General features: G+C 24.6%; 2 protein-coding genes across 2 annotated transcripts; both read right to left on the bottom strand.

Moving 5' to 3' along the window:
• Nucleotides 1–966: 966 nt before the first annotated feature.
• On the bottom strand, nt 967–2,085 carry LOC112722144 (putative F-box protein At5g55150). Its single transcript, XM_025773115.1, has one exon. The coding sequence runs from the start codon at nt 2,083–2,085 to the stop codon at nt 967–969; it is 1,119 nt and encodes a 372-aa protein (XP_025628900.1).
• Nucleotides 2,086–10,864: 8,779 nt separating this feature from the next.
• LOC112722143 (putative F-box protein At5g55150) lies at nt 10,865–11,959 on the bottom strand. Its single transcript, XM_025773114.1, has one exon. The coding sequence runs from the start codon at nt 11,957–11,959 to the stop codon at nt 10,865–10,867; it is 1,095 nt and encodes a 364-aa protein (XP_025628899.1).
• Nucleotides 11,960–14,034: the final 2,075 nt, after the last annotated feature.

Here is a 14,034-nt window from a genome sequence, read left to right as displayed (position 1 = left end):
CTATAAGAACTGATGGAGCTCTCTAAAATATTTATGAATTTGCCCCATCTCACTATCCTATATTCACTTATTGGCAACAAAATTTTAATGAATTTATTAACAACCTGTGAGGGCGATTCATGCACTCCCAAAGGGCACCTCCACCACCATAAGTCCATCATGGACGATTCCTGGAATTGAATGTTAGGAGGAAGATTGCTTGCTAATGTTGTGCCTAGTCTGGGATAGTATCTTGTGATTCTGGTGTTGGTTATAGGTGCTAATCAGATCAACAATTTTTTAGAACTCTGTGGATGGGGATTGAATATAATGTCTTACTAATTTGTTAGGTGTTATTGATTTTTCCCAATTTAATATTTCGCTTGTTGAAAGGTGAAATGATATTTGAGATTCCAAGCTCATTTGAAACAGAGTATGTTGAGAAAATTTGTGTCTATTGTTAAAATCTATTGAGAAAATTTGCAAGCAGATATAATCTTGGGAAATTTAAAATTCTCAATTTTTATAAGTAACTTTTTCTTTTTTCCCTCTCCTAGACCTATCATGATGTTTTACACTGGGAGAAATTATTTTTCTTACTATTCTTATACCAAAAGTTGAAATTTTCTGTGACCTGTGAGGTAGAATTCGGTGTTGCAGATTTGATTTGTGGGAATTGAGTTTGATTTGTGGGAATCGATTAGGGAAAATTAGGTGCTAAATTTGTAAATAGAATAAGAAAATTTAGAGGGTCAATTTGCGAATATGCACTATAATGAAAAAAAAAAAACCGTAAAGTGTCATATGCACTAAAAAAAAGCTAGTGAATCTTTAGTTCTTAACATAATTCTTTGAATCGTAGAGAAGAAACAAACAAAATTAATTACAAAAGAACCATATCATTCTAAATGACAAATCCTAAATTATAATGGAATAACAAAGATAAGGGTGGATATCCAATATAGGCCTATAGCATAATCGAACATTTTATGCATGCAAGTTACTACAATCCTGTGGAACTGGAACTACCCAAATTGGTGGAGGATCAATCCTATCTGCACATTGTACGAGGCTCTTAACATATTTCTCTTGAAGATTAAAAACACCCCAATCATGTCCACCATACATGTAATCCAAATTCATCTCTTCCCACCTATCATCTGTAAAGTAGATTGAATTTGCTTCACACCCCAAACAAGTTTTAGCATCCATTGATACAGACTCATTAGCATCCAAGAACAGAATTTTATCATGTAAAGATTTCATCTTTTTCCACTTCTTGTCTTCAATATCAAGCTTATAAACAGTAAAATATTTGGTTTTATAAGGACAAATTAATGGTTGTGTATCTTCAGAGGATAAAAGATCTTCTTCTTCTACTACTAACCCATCATCATTAACAAAATTTCCAATAAATCTTTTTACCAACAAGATATCTTCCCCAGATACTACCAAATACAAATTTGTTGAGAAGTTATCTCCAAAATATGATTTCTCCTCTTCATAATTCACTACCATAGTCGGTGTTAAAAAAATCCATCTTATAGGAATTGGCCCAGAAATATTCCAAACTTCAATAGAACCATCTTGTGTCAAAGCATAAAGATGGTTGTTGCTGAACACAATATCACAATAAGATTGTCTATCATTAGAGAGTTCAACCCAAGTTGTAGAGTTGCAGTAAGCAATCTTACGGTTGCAACCATATATGATAGCAAGAGTGTAGCTTGAAGGAGAGGAGTAACACATTAAGATTGCTTTGACTATGAAGGTTTTCCTTAAGTGTTCAGCAAAGTAAGAATATGTGAGAGGGTGCAAGAATGAAAGGGGAAGAGGTGGTAGGTTAATAATAGTGGAAGAAGAAGGATTTAGAAGAAGTGGAACTCCATTCTGATCAAGAAACACAATCCAACCATGAGAAGAACCAATACACCATGCTCCAACATGATCCTTCAACATGTTCTTCCACTCATAACGCTTCTTCTCTGCTAAACTGAAGATGCTTCGGTCAACAGTCATAGGATCATCATCATCATCATCAATAAGCTGTGTTTGTTGAATACTTGGAAGAATGGCATAGGGAACTGAGAGAGAAAGAGAAGCCATTGAAGTGTGAGTAGTATATTTTGTTCTTTTCTTGACACGGTTTAATTCTGTGGAAAAAAGCTTTGAGGGTTAAACTTTAAATAGACTCAGGTATGTACATTAAAACAGGAAACTAATATCTTATTAAAATTTAAAATCTCATTAATAAGATAAAATATTGTTGAAGATTCAGCACGTAAATAATATAAGAAGCTGTTCCCGTGTTCCTACATTATTAGAAAGAATTGAGTAGTCTTAACTCTAAGAATTAAGATTGTTAATTTAACATTAAAAAAAGCTGATTTCTCCAACATCCCAAATAATTAAGAGCAAAAGATATTCCTTTTAGTTAGGATCAGTTAATGTTATATCATCAATAAATTAAAAAAAAAATATTTAAATCCAACAATTTATATTTTCTTATTTTTTCTTAAATATTAATTAAATTTAAAAATATATTACACATTAATTCTCATACTAAAATATCTTTTTAATTAACTGAAAAAAGATTAAAATATCTTTTTGAGTAATATTACAAAAGGACTAAGATCTTTTTTCAATATATCTAAAAAAAAAAACAATCTTTTAGGATTAGTTTCTAAAAAAACTAAAATACCCTTGTAAGTTAAAGGTTGTTAAATTATATTAAAAATTTTTAATTTGAATTTAAATTTAAAAAGATAATATATCCACATCAACTATCATAAGAGGCTAAAAATATCATATATTTTAAAATTTATACCTAAACGGTTAAATACCGTTAAAGATTAAATAAATTTCGTTTGCTTCTTAAAATCATATATTTTAAAATCTACACCTAAAAAGTTACTTTACTCTTCGAAAGATAACAATTATCCTTTTTAGTTGGCAACAATCAAAATTGAACATGTAATCATTTATTGTTATATTATTTTATTTTAATCAAAGATAGGAGACTCGAACCGCAATCTCTTAATCTCTTAATTGAGTATGGGAAGACTATGCCATTTGAGCTCTTACTCATTGGCATTTATTGTTATATTATCAATAAGTAAATAAATTACATTTAAATTCACTAATTTATATTTTTACTCTAATTATTAATTAAATTAAAAAATATCATATATTAACCAATTAAAATATCTATACCAATATATAAAGTCAATATTAGAGTTTGGTATCCAATTTTTGTAGACACCATTTATCCTTAAATAATTTATTTTACAAACTAAATTTATGGACAAAATAGTAATAATATATTTTTGTTTTTTAATTAAAAAAGTCATTAACCGATGAAAGAGTTAAATAACTACCGCAATCGTGAAGAAATTAAATAACTGCTCCACTTACAAACATCTATCCATGTTGTTGTTCGATCTTCTTTTTGCTTGCTATCTTTTAGTTCTGACAGCATTTATTAAAAAAGGAAGAATTCAACAAATCAATCAGCAATCACGTTGTCAAGAACAAATGCAACAGGTTTATTTTATTTTTGAGTACTAATTTTTAATTTTTAAAAGAAAATTTAAAAGATAAGTACTTTTTGTCTTATTCTATTTTTACATCTAAAGTTTATTTTTTTTATAACTGTAGATCGAGTACTACTACTCAATATTTCAGAAAGTTTCTTATATGAATCAGTTTCAAATCTATAACAATATATAATGGCAATACATGAGTTTGGTGTCCAAAATTTATTTCCAATATTACCCTTTCTATTAATTTCTCCACTACGTGCTTGACATAACTTTTACCTGTTATCTTTTACCTCTCATCTGTTTCTTTCTTCTCATCTCATCTCTTATTAGTATTATTGAATATAGATAGAAATTTTTTTATTTAATTTGCTTTTAATCTATTTTTTTTAAGATATCACAAACAAAAATAGACATATGTCTAGAATTATTGTCCTTCAATATTTTACTTGAGGTACTCCATCTAAATTAATTATTATAAATAATAATTTTTTCGTTTAGATCTATATTTTGATTATTACTATTATATTGTTTTTTACTCTTAGTAGCTATGATTTATATAAGAAATTACTTTATTTTTGGTAAAATTTAAAAATAACAATATATAATGACAATATATGGATTTGGTGTCCAAAATTTCTTTCCAGTATTACCCTCTCTATTTAACTTTTCCACTATTTGAACACTTTAACATAACTTTTATCCGTTATCTTTCGTCTCTCATCCGTTTCTCTCTTCTCATCTCATCTTTTATTAATATTATTGAATACAGATAATTTTTTTATTTAATTTACTTTTAATCCATTTATTTTTTTTAAAGATATCACAAACAGAAATAGACACATGCCTAGAATGATTGCCCTTCAGTATTTTACTTGAGGTACACTATCTAAATTAATTATTATAAATTATAAATAATAATTTTTTCATTTAGATTTATGTTTTAATTATTACTATTATATTTTTTTTACTCTTAGTAGCTACGATTTATATAAAAATTACTTTATTTTTGGTAAAATTTAAAAATACATTAATCTCATATCAATAATATATTTGCTTTTTAAACATTTAGATACTGAAAATAATAATAGAATTGGTCCAAATCCAAGTAATAGATGAAACACTAATAACATTAGTGGGTATAAATTCTCATTTTTTTAAAAGCTTTAATTCATAATTAGTAAACTTTTAATTATTTCTAATATAATATGTTACATATATCTATAATACAGTGTATTATGATTGATAATTGTTCACTTAAAAAATTAACACTATTAATTTTATATTTGAATTTTTTATTATAATACTATTTTAATGTACTCTAGATTTTTATTATGTATTTATAATTTTGATAAAAATTATTCTTAGAAGAAATATTAATCTTATTTTTTAATTTTTTTGGTCCAGACAATATTAAATTATTTATATTAAAAGATTTAGATAATTCAAAAAATATTATTTATATATTAATAATCTGTTTTTTAGATATTCAAGTATTAGAATTAGTCTAAATAATATACTGAATGATGATAACATTGGTTAGTTGTATATATATATTCCATTAGTTTGTTAATTTTATCTTTTGAATTATTTTTTATTATGGTAATATTTTAAGATATTCTAATTTTTTATTGTGTATTTATAATTTTAAAAATAATCATTTTTAGAAGAAATATTAATTTTATTTCTTAATTTTTTTAGATCTAACAATATTAAATAATTTATATTAAAATATTTAGATAATTCTAAAACTATTATTTATATACTATAACAAAATAACAATATACAAAGGGATAAAAGAGTTTGATGTTCAACTTTTTTTTTCTACTATTCAGTGAATTTTGTATGACAGTTGTTGTATAAAATATTTATTTAAAAATATTAGTAATTTTTTATTTAATTTATACGGTAAATAATAACATTTTATGTAATTTTACTTTATTTAATATCTAATAAATTTAGATTTGAATTTTCTTTTATTTTTTTCGGCATGGTTGAACTGAAATAGTCTCATTGTATGATTAACAACTTTAATTTCTATTAATTTTTATTTACTATTTTTTTAATTTATGTCATAATGACTTTTTTTATTCTAATAATAATTATTCCATACAGAGAAGTGCATCTTGAATTAGAAATAGAAGTAAAAAAATGAAATAAATTAAAACGTAAATTAATAGAGTAAAAAATTAAAGAAGAGGTTACACGTAATTTTTCTACAACTGTTACAGAAATTCAGATGAAAATAAGGTAGAGAATATGAATTGTGTTCACCGTAAAGGTGGTTTCTTTATGTAAAATGTAAGGGAGAAGTTCTACCATAAAAGTTAATATTAAAACTTAAATTTGGACATTAAAATTTTGAAGTGAGTCATGTCATTTAAACTATGTGCAATTATTGTCAGGTACAATAGTAGTCGTTTTATAAAATATTTATTTATTTATTTTTAAAAATATAATTTTTTTAATTCTAAAAGTATTGGTATTTTTTTATTTAGTTTAGAGTGCAAATAATATTTTAGTTTATTTTATTTAATACCTAATAAATTGAGATTTGAATTTTTTTCACATGATTGAATTGAAATAGTGCTATTGTATGATTGACAATTTTAATTTTTGTCATAATAACTATTTTCTCCTACTATAATGTTTTGGATTAAATATTTTTTAATTTAATTTATACTATAAATAATAATATTTTATTTCATTAGTTACCTAATAAATTAAAAGAGATATAAGAGTTTGGTGTCCTATTTTTTTTTTTAATTTTACTTCTATCACTATAATCCAAAACAACCGAAACAGTTATCATTAATTATTATATTCTCCTATTTTGTTTATTAATCATTCTTATAGTTTGATATTTAAAAATAAAAAAAATAAGTATTTTCATTTCTTTAGTTTTTTCACTATTTACAAAGAAATGAAGACCTATTCAGGTTTAAATCTATATTTTGGCATACCACTTAAAAAAAATGAAGGCAAATATGAAAATCCACGACATTTAAGCAAAATTATCTTTTATAAATAACTAACATATATTTTGGTTTATGTATACTCTTTTTAAACCAGGATAATATTATTATCATTATTTTTAAACTATGTTTTTTTTTTTTTACTTTTTTATTGTGTGCTTTTATAATTTAATATTTTAATAATTTTTTATAATAATTTTATGGTAAAAAAATATGATATAAATAAGATTACGTTAATATTAAAATAATATAAAAATTTTTATTTAATAAATTTAAAGAGTAAATAATATATTAACAAAATAAAAATAAATTAATTTCTTAGAAAAATAGAAAAGCGGCTGATAGTACCTGTTGAGCCGCTAATCTTTTTATAGTATGATTTATTGATTCTATTAGGTAAAGTAAATTAAACAAAAAAATTAACTATAAATAACAATAATAGTAAAAAATTATAGCATACTAAAAAAAGAGTACTAAAAATACTAAAAATATACTATATAAAAATATTATCAAGAACTTTTAAATTTGTTTCAATTACTACAAAATAAATATTTAATTTTTTTATTATTTTTAGTACTCTTTTTTATAATTGTAATTCTTGTATACTATATTTTAGTGTAATTTTTTATAATATAGATTATGATTTTATTAAAAAAGATAAATTAAATAAAAAATTAATCATAGATAATAATAAAATCATAAACTTTGGATTCCAAATTAATATTAAGAATAAGATTATTGAGAGTACTAGAATAAGAATATGATGTAAAAAATACTAAAGTAACATTCTTACGTTAATACTTAAAAAATGTAACATATTTGATTAAATATTCTTTTACACACATATATATATTTAAAAATATATTTTATCTATTTTTATATGTTATTTTTATTTTAGTAAGTAAATATTAATTTTATTATAAAATTAACTAATAAGATCTATTTAAATATCTAAATTAAAATAATAGGATAATATAAAAAAATTATTTAAGTTGATATCCATTTTAGTCATTTTTTTAATCTAAAAGTGAGTTTGAATGGTAAAAGCCAAACAACATTTATTTTATTATAATCCATTTTGATACAAAAATTACCAAACATAAATCATTTTAACAGAAACTTATTTTTTATTAAAATCAAGTTTGCAAAATCAATTTTATGCAAATTTTCATTTGTAAACAATAATTCAAACACACACTAAGTGTGTGTTTGGATTACGGTTTGCAAACTGAGGTTTGTATAAAATTGATTTTGTAGAATTGATTTTGATCAAAAGTGAGTTAGTATTAACGTGGTTTATGTTTGGTAATTCTTATTCAAAATGAATTATAGTAAACTAAATATTGTTTGGATTACATTATTCAAAATCACTTTTAGTTAAAAAATTACAAAAAAGAACATGAATTTAAATAATTATTTTATGTTATCTTATAATTTTATTTTAAATATTTAAATAAATTTTAATATTTTTTTTAGTACTCTCAATATTTTTTAGTACTCTAATAGGATTAATAGAATTATAATACAAAGTAAAAAAAATATTTCATACAAAAAAAAATAACAATAACAGTAAAAGAACTCATATAAAAAAACAGAAATTTTATAAAAAATAATAATATACATAAGAGAGTATTAGAAAAAAATACTATAAAAAAATAAACATATGAATAATGAAGGATATAATTGGTACATAGAACATAAAGTTCAATCCAACGTGAAAAGGTGAACGGAAAAGCTAGAATTTTTAGCTTTTGGTAAACCTGGGTTGAAGGCAGAAATCACTTCTGCGTTTACAGCATAAAAATATTGCCAAACATAAAGATGAAGCTTTCAAGAAACTCAAACGAGCTTCTCTCTTCTCCAACGCAAATCCAAACACACCCTAAGTCATTAGATGAAAATTTAACTATTTTCAATTAGAGAAATTCTGCACCTTCTTCCTCTTGCTGCACGTTATTCTTCCTCTTCCTCTTCTTCTTCTTTTCTTTCATTTCTTGCCTTCTCTTTCTTCTTCTTCATTTACGTGCTTTTCTCTCTGTTTTCTTTCTTCGTTATTCTCGATTTCCATTGTTTTTTGATATCAAGCTCTGAAATCATTTTTGAAGAAAAAGAAACAGGAGGAGAAAGAGAAATAGTTCTGAATTATGCATAAGATGTACTTCAACGAATTTTGGGTGTATTTCTTAAATCCTTTGGGTGTAGTTTTGTAATCCTTTGGGTGTATTCTGTAATTTTTTGGGTGTATTTCTATAATCGTTTTGGTGAATTCATGTAACCGTTTGGGTGTATTTCTGTAATTCTTTGGGTGTATTTCTGTAATCGTTTGGATATATTTCTGAAGTTCCATTATCTTCAAATTTGGCAAAAAAACTCGTTTTCATGGAGGAAGAAGAAGAGTCGTTCATAATCCATGGTGAGTAGCGCGCTTTGGAAACAGGAAGCGGTTGAATAACGCGTGCGTTTATTTACTCTTGAACGTAGACTTGTGCCAACTTGTAAGACTTGTATGTGTAGCAGGCCTCTTTCAATTATCAACTTTACGTGAAGTTGATTGCATCTAAAAATTTTAAATATAATAATAAAATAATAATATTATATCACATTAGATTGAATCAATTTTAATATGTCTTTTAAAATAAACTCTATAGATATTTTAGTATTTTTAAAATAAAATTTAAATATCTAGTAATTCATAGATTCAAACATTATTAATTAATCATATAAGATTATTTTAATATTTTTAAATTAAACCTAAATTTTTTTATTTCTTTTAAGAAGTAATTATAAGAGTATTTTAGTCTTCTAAATATTAAAATTTATCATTTTAAATACATATTAATTTAAGTTTAAATTACAAAAATATTTTTTTAAAATTAACTACTATATATTTATATTGTTTTTATATATTTTTATTTATATTTTATATATTAACATATATTTAACTGATTCGATGATTGATTTTTTTTAATATAGAATTATTGTACTTGTTTGGGTACCATTAAATCGATAAAAAAAATTCAATGAAAAAAGATTTTTTTTTTATTTGTTAGTGTGTTTGGTAAATTTCTAATAGTAAATGTAAAAGTACTAAAAAATAAAAAAAATATTTTTTTAGAAATTATAATTTATATCTTTTTTTAAGAGATCTTTTTTCTTAAAAAAGATATTTTTATATAATAAATAAACAAAAACTTTTATCTTATTTTACCCAAATATAATTGATAAATAATTTTTTTTACATAAAATCACTTTTATTTTTATAAAAATTTTTAAAATAATATCATTTAAAATAAAAAATTTTTAAAAAATGGCGCCTAAATAAATTCTAAATTTGCAGCCGTTCAAAAAGTGATATACTTGTCAATTTAATCCAATAAATAATCTTTGACACTGTTATTCAGTATATGTGAGAACAAGCTTTTTATTCAAGTTATAATGTTTGACACTGTTATTCAATTTGCTATGATGTTCTTCAAATTAGAAGTAAAAAAGAAAAAAGTGATTACTGTAACACATAATACACAGATTTCTATCAAAAAAGACCAGAATAGATTACTAGGGGAAGGAAAAAAGACAAAGTATTTGATAGAGTTCTCTATAAGAACTGATGGAGCTTTCTAAAATATTTATGAATTTGCCCTATCTCACTATCCTATATTCACTTATTGGCAACAAAATTTTAATGAATTTATTAACAACCTGTGAGGGCGATTCATGCACTCCCACAGAGCATCTCCACCACCATAAGTCCATCATGGACGATTCCTGGAATTGAATGTTAGGAAGAAGATTGCTTGCTAATGTTGTGCCTAGTCTGGGATCGTATCTTGTGATTCTGGTGTTGGTTATAGGTTCTGATGTGGGTGGGGATTGAATATAATGTCTTAGTAATTTGTTAGGTGTTATTGATTTTTTCCAATTTAATATTTGGCATTGTTGAAAGGTGAAATGATATTTAGAGATTCCATGCTCATTTGAAACACAGATAAAAATAATTCTAGCTTACTCTGAGTTCTATTGAGGAAATTTGTGTCGATTGTTAAAATCTGTTGAGAAAGTTTGCAAGCAGAGATCTAATCTTGAGAAATTTAAAACTCTCAATTTTTATAAGTAACTTTTTTCCTTAGAAGACTTTGCCCAAAAAAAAAAGATATACTGTAATGTGTCATATGCACTGAAAAAAAAAGCTAATGAATCTTAAGTTCTTAACATGATTCTTTGAATTGTCAGAGAAGAAACAAACAAAATTAATTACAAAAGAACCATATCATTCTAGATGGCAAATCCTAAATTACAATGGAATAACAAAGATAAGGATGGATATCAGATATAGCATAATCGAACATTTTATGCATGCAAGTTATTACAATCCTATGGAACTGGAACTACCCAAATTGGTGGAGGATCAATCCTATCTGCACATTGTACGAGGCTCTTAACATATTTCTCTTGAAGATTAAAAACACCCCAATCATGTCCACCATACATGTAATCCAAATTCATCTCTTCCCACCTATCATCTGTAAAGTAGATTGAATTTGCTTCACACCCCAAACAAGTTTTAGCATCCATTGATACAGACTCATTAGCATCCAAGAACAGAATTTTATCATGTAAAGATTTCATCTTTTTCCACTTCTTGTCTTCAATATCAAGCTTATAAACAGTAAAATATTTGGTTTTATAAGGACAAATTAATGGTTGTGTATCTTCAGAGGATAAAAGATCTTCTTCTTCTACTACTAACCCATCATCATTAACAAAATTTCCAATAAATCTTTTTACCAACAAGATATCTTCCCCAGATACTACCAAATACAAATTTGTTGAGAAGTTATCTCCAAAATATGATTTCTCCTCTTCATAATTCACTACCATAGTCGGTGTTAAAAAAATCCATCTTATAGGAATTGGCCCAGAAATATTCCAAACTTCAATAGAACCATCTTGTGTCAAAGCATAAAGATGGTTGTTGCTGAACACAATATCACAATAAGATTGTCTATCATTAGAGAGTTCAACCCAAGTTGTAGAGTTGCAGTAAGCAATCTTACGGTTGCAACCATATATGATAGCAAGAGTGTAGCTTGAAGGAGAGGAGTAACACATTAAGATTGCTTTGACTATGAAGGTTTTCCTTAAGTGTTCAGCAAAGTAAGAATATGTGAGAGGGTGCAAGAATGAAAGGGGAAGAGGTGGTAGGTTAATAATAGTGGAAGAAGAAGGATTTAGAAGAAGTGGAACTCCATTCTGATCAAGAAACACAATCCAACCATGAGAAGAACCAATACACCATGCTCCAACATGATCCTTCAACATGTTCTTCCACTCATAACGCTTCTTCTCTGCTAAACTGAAGATGCTTCGGTCAACAGTCATAGGATCATCATCATCATCATCAATAAGCTGTGTTTGTTGAATACTTGGAAGAATGGCATAGGGAACTGAGAGAGAAAGAGAAGCCATTGAAGTGTGAGTAGTATATTTTGTTCTTTTCTTGACACGGTTTAATTCTGTGGAAAAAAGCTTTGAGGGTTAAACTTTAAATAGACTCAGGTATGTACATTAAAACAGGAAACTAATATCTTATTAAAATTTAAAATCTCATTAATAAGATAAAATATTGTTGAAGATTCAGCACGTAAATAATATAAGAAGCTGTTCCCGTGTTCCTACATTATTAGAAAGAATTGAGTAGTCTTAACTCTAAGAATTAAGATTGTTAATTTAACATTAAAAAAAGCTGATTTCTCCAACATCCCAAATAATTAAGAGCAAAAGATATTCCTTTTAGTTAGGATCAGTTAATGTTATATCATCAATAAATTAAAAAAAAAATATTTAAATCCAACAATTTATATTTTCTTATTTTTTCTTAAATATTAATTAAATTTAAAAATATATTACACATTAATTCTCATACTAAAATATCTTTTTAATTAACTGAAAAAAGATTAAAATATCTTTTTGAGTAATATTACAAAAGGACTAAGATCTTTTTTCAATATATCTAAAAAAAAAAACAATCTTTTAGGATTAGTTTCTAAAAAAACTAAAATACCCTTGTAAGTTAAAGGTTGTTAAATTATATTAAAAATTTTTAATTTGAATTTAAATTTAAAAAGATAATATATCCACATCAACTATCATAAGAGGCTAAAAATATCATATATTTTAAAATTTATACCTAAACGGTTAAATACCGTTAAAGATTAAATAAATTTCGTTTGCTTCTTAAAATCATATATTTTAAAATCTACACCTAAAAAGTTACTTTACTCTTCGAAAGATAACAATTATCCTTTTTAGTTGGCAACAATCAAAATTGAACATGTAATCATTTATTGTTATATTATTTTATTTTAATCAAAGATAGGAGACTCGAACCGCAATCTCTTAATCTCTTAATTGAGTATGGGAAGACTATGCCATTTGAGCTCTTACTCATTGGCATTTATTGTTATATTATCAATAAGTAAATAAATTACATTTAAATTCACTAATTTATATTTTTACTCTAATTATTAATTAAATTAAAAAATATCATATATTAACCAATTAAAATATCTATACCAATATATAAAGTCAATATTAGAGTTTGGTATCCAATTTTTGTAGACACCATTTATCCTTAAATAATTTATTTTACAAACTAAATTTATGGACAAAATAGTAATAATATATTTTTGTTTTTTAATTAAAAAAGTCATTAACCGATGAAAGAGTTAAATAACTACCGCAATCGTGAAGAAATTAAATAACTGCTCCACTTACAAACATCTATCCATGTTGTTGTTCGATCTTCTTTTTGCTTGCTATCTTTTAGTTCTGACAGCATTTATTAAAAAAGGAAGAATTCAACAAATCAATCAGCAATCACGTTGTCAAGAACAAATGCAACAGGTTTATTTTATTTTTGAGTACTAATTTTTAATTTTTAAAAGAAAATTTAAAAGATAAGTACTTTTTGTCTTATTCTATTTTTACATCTAAAGTTTATTTTTTTTATAACTGTAGATCGAGTACTACTACTCAATATTTCAGAAAGTTTCTTATATGAACCAGTTTCAAATCTATAACAATATATAATGGCAATACATGAGTTTGGTGTCCAAAATTTATTTCCAATATTACCCTTTCTATTAATTTCTCCACTACGTGCTTGACATAACTTTTACCTGTTATCTTTTACCTCTCATCTGTTTCTTTCTTCTCATCTCATCTCTTATTAGTATTATTGAATATAGATAGAAATTTTTTTATTTAATTTGCTTTTAATCTATTTTTTTTAAGATATCACAAACAAAAATAGACATATGTCTAGAATTATTGTCCTTCAATATTTTACTTGAGGTACTCCATCTAAATTAATTATTATAAATAATAATTTTTTCGTTTAGATCTATATTTTGATTATTACTATTATATTGTTTTTTACTCTTAGTAGCTATGATTTATATAAGAAATTACTTTATTTTTGGTAAAATTTAAAAATAACAATATATAATGACAATATATGGATTTGGTGTCCAAAATTTCTT

Source organism: Arachis hypogaea, chromosome 11 (assembly GCF_003086295.3).
Source record: "Arachis hypogaea cultivar Tifrunner chromosome 11, arahy.Tifrunner.gnm2.J5K5, whole genome shotgun sequence".
Classification (NCBI taxonomy): Eukaryota; Viridiplantae; Streptophyta; class Magnoliopsida; order Fabales; family Fabaceae; genus Arachis; species Arachis hypogaea.
This window is presented reverse-complemented; position numbering and strand designations above follow the sequence as displayed.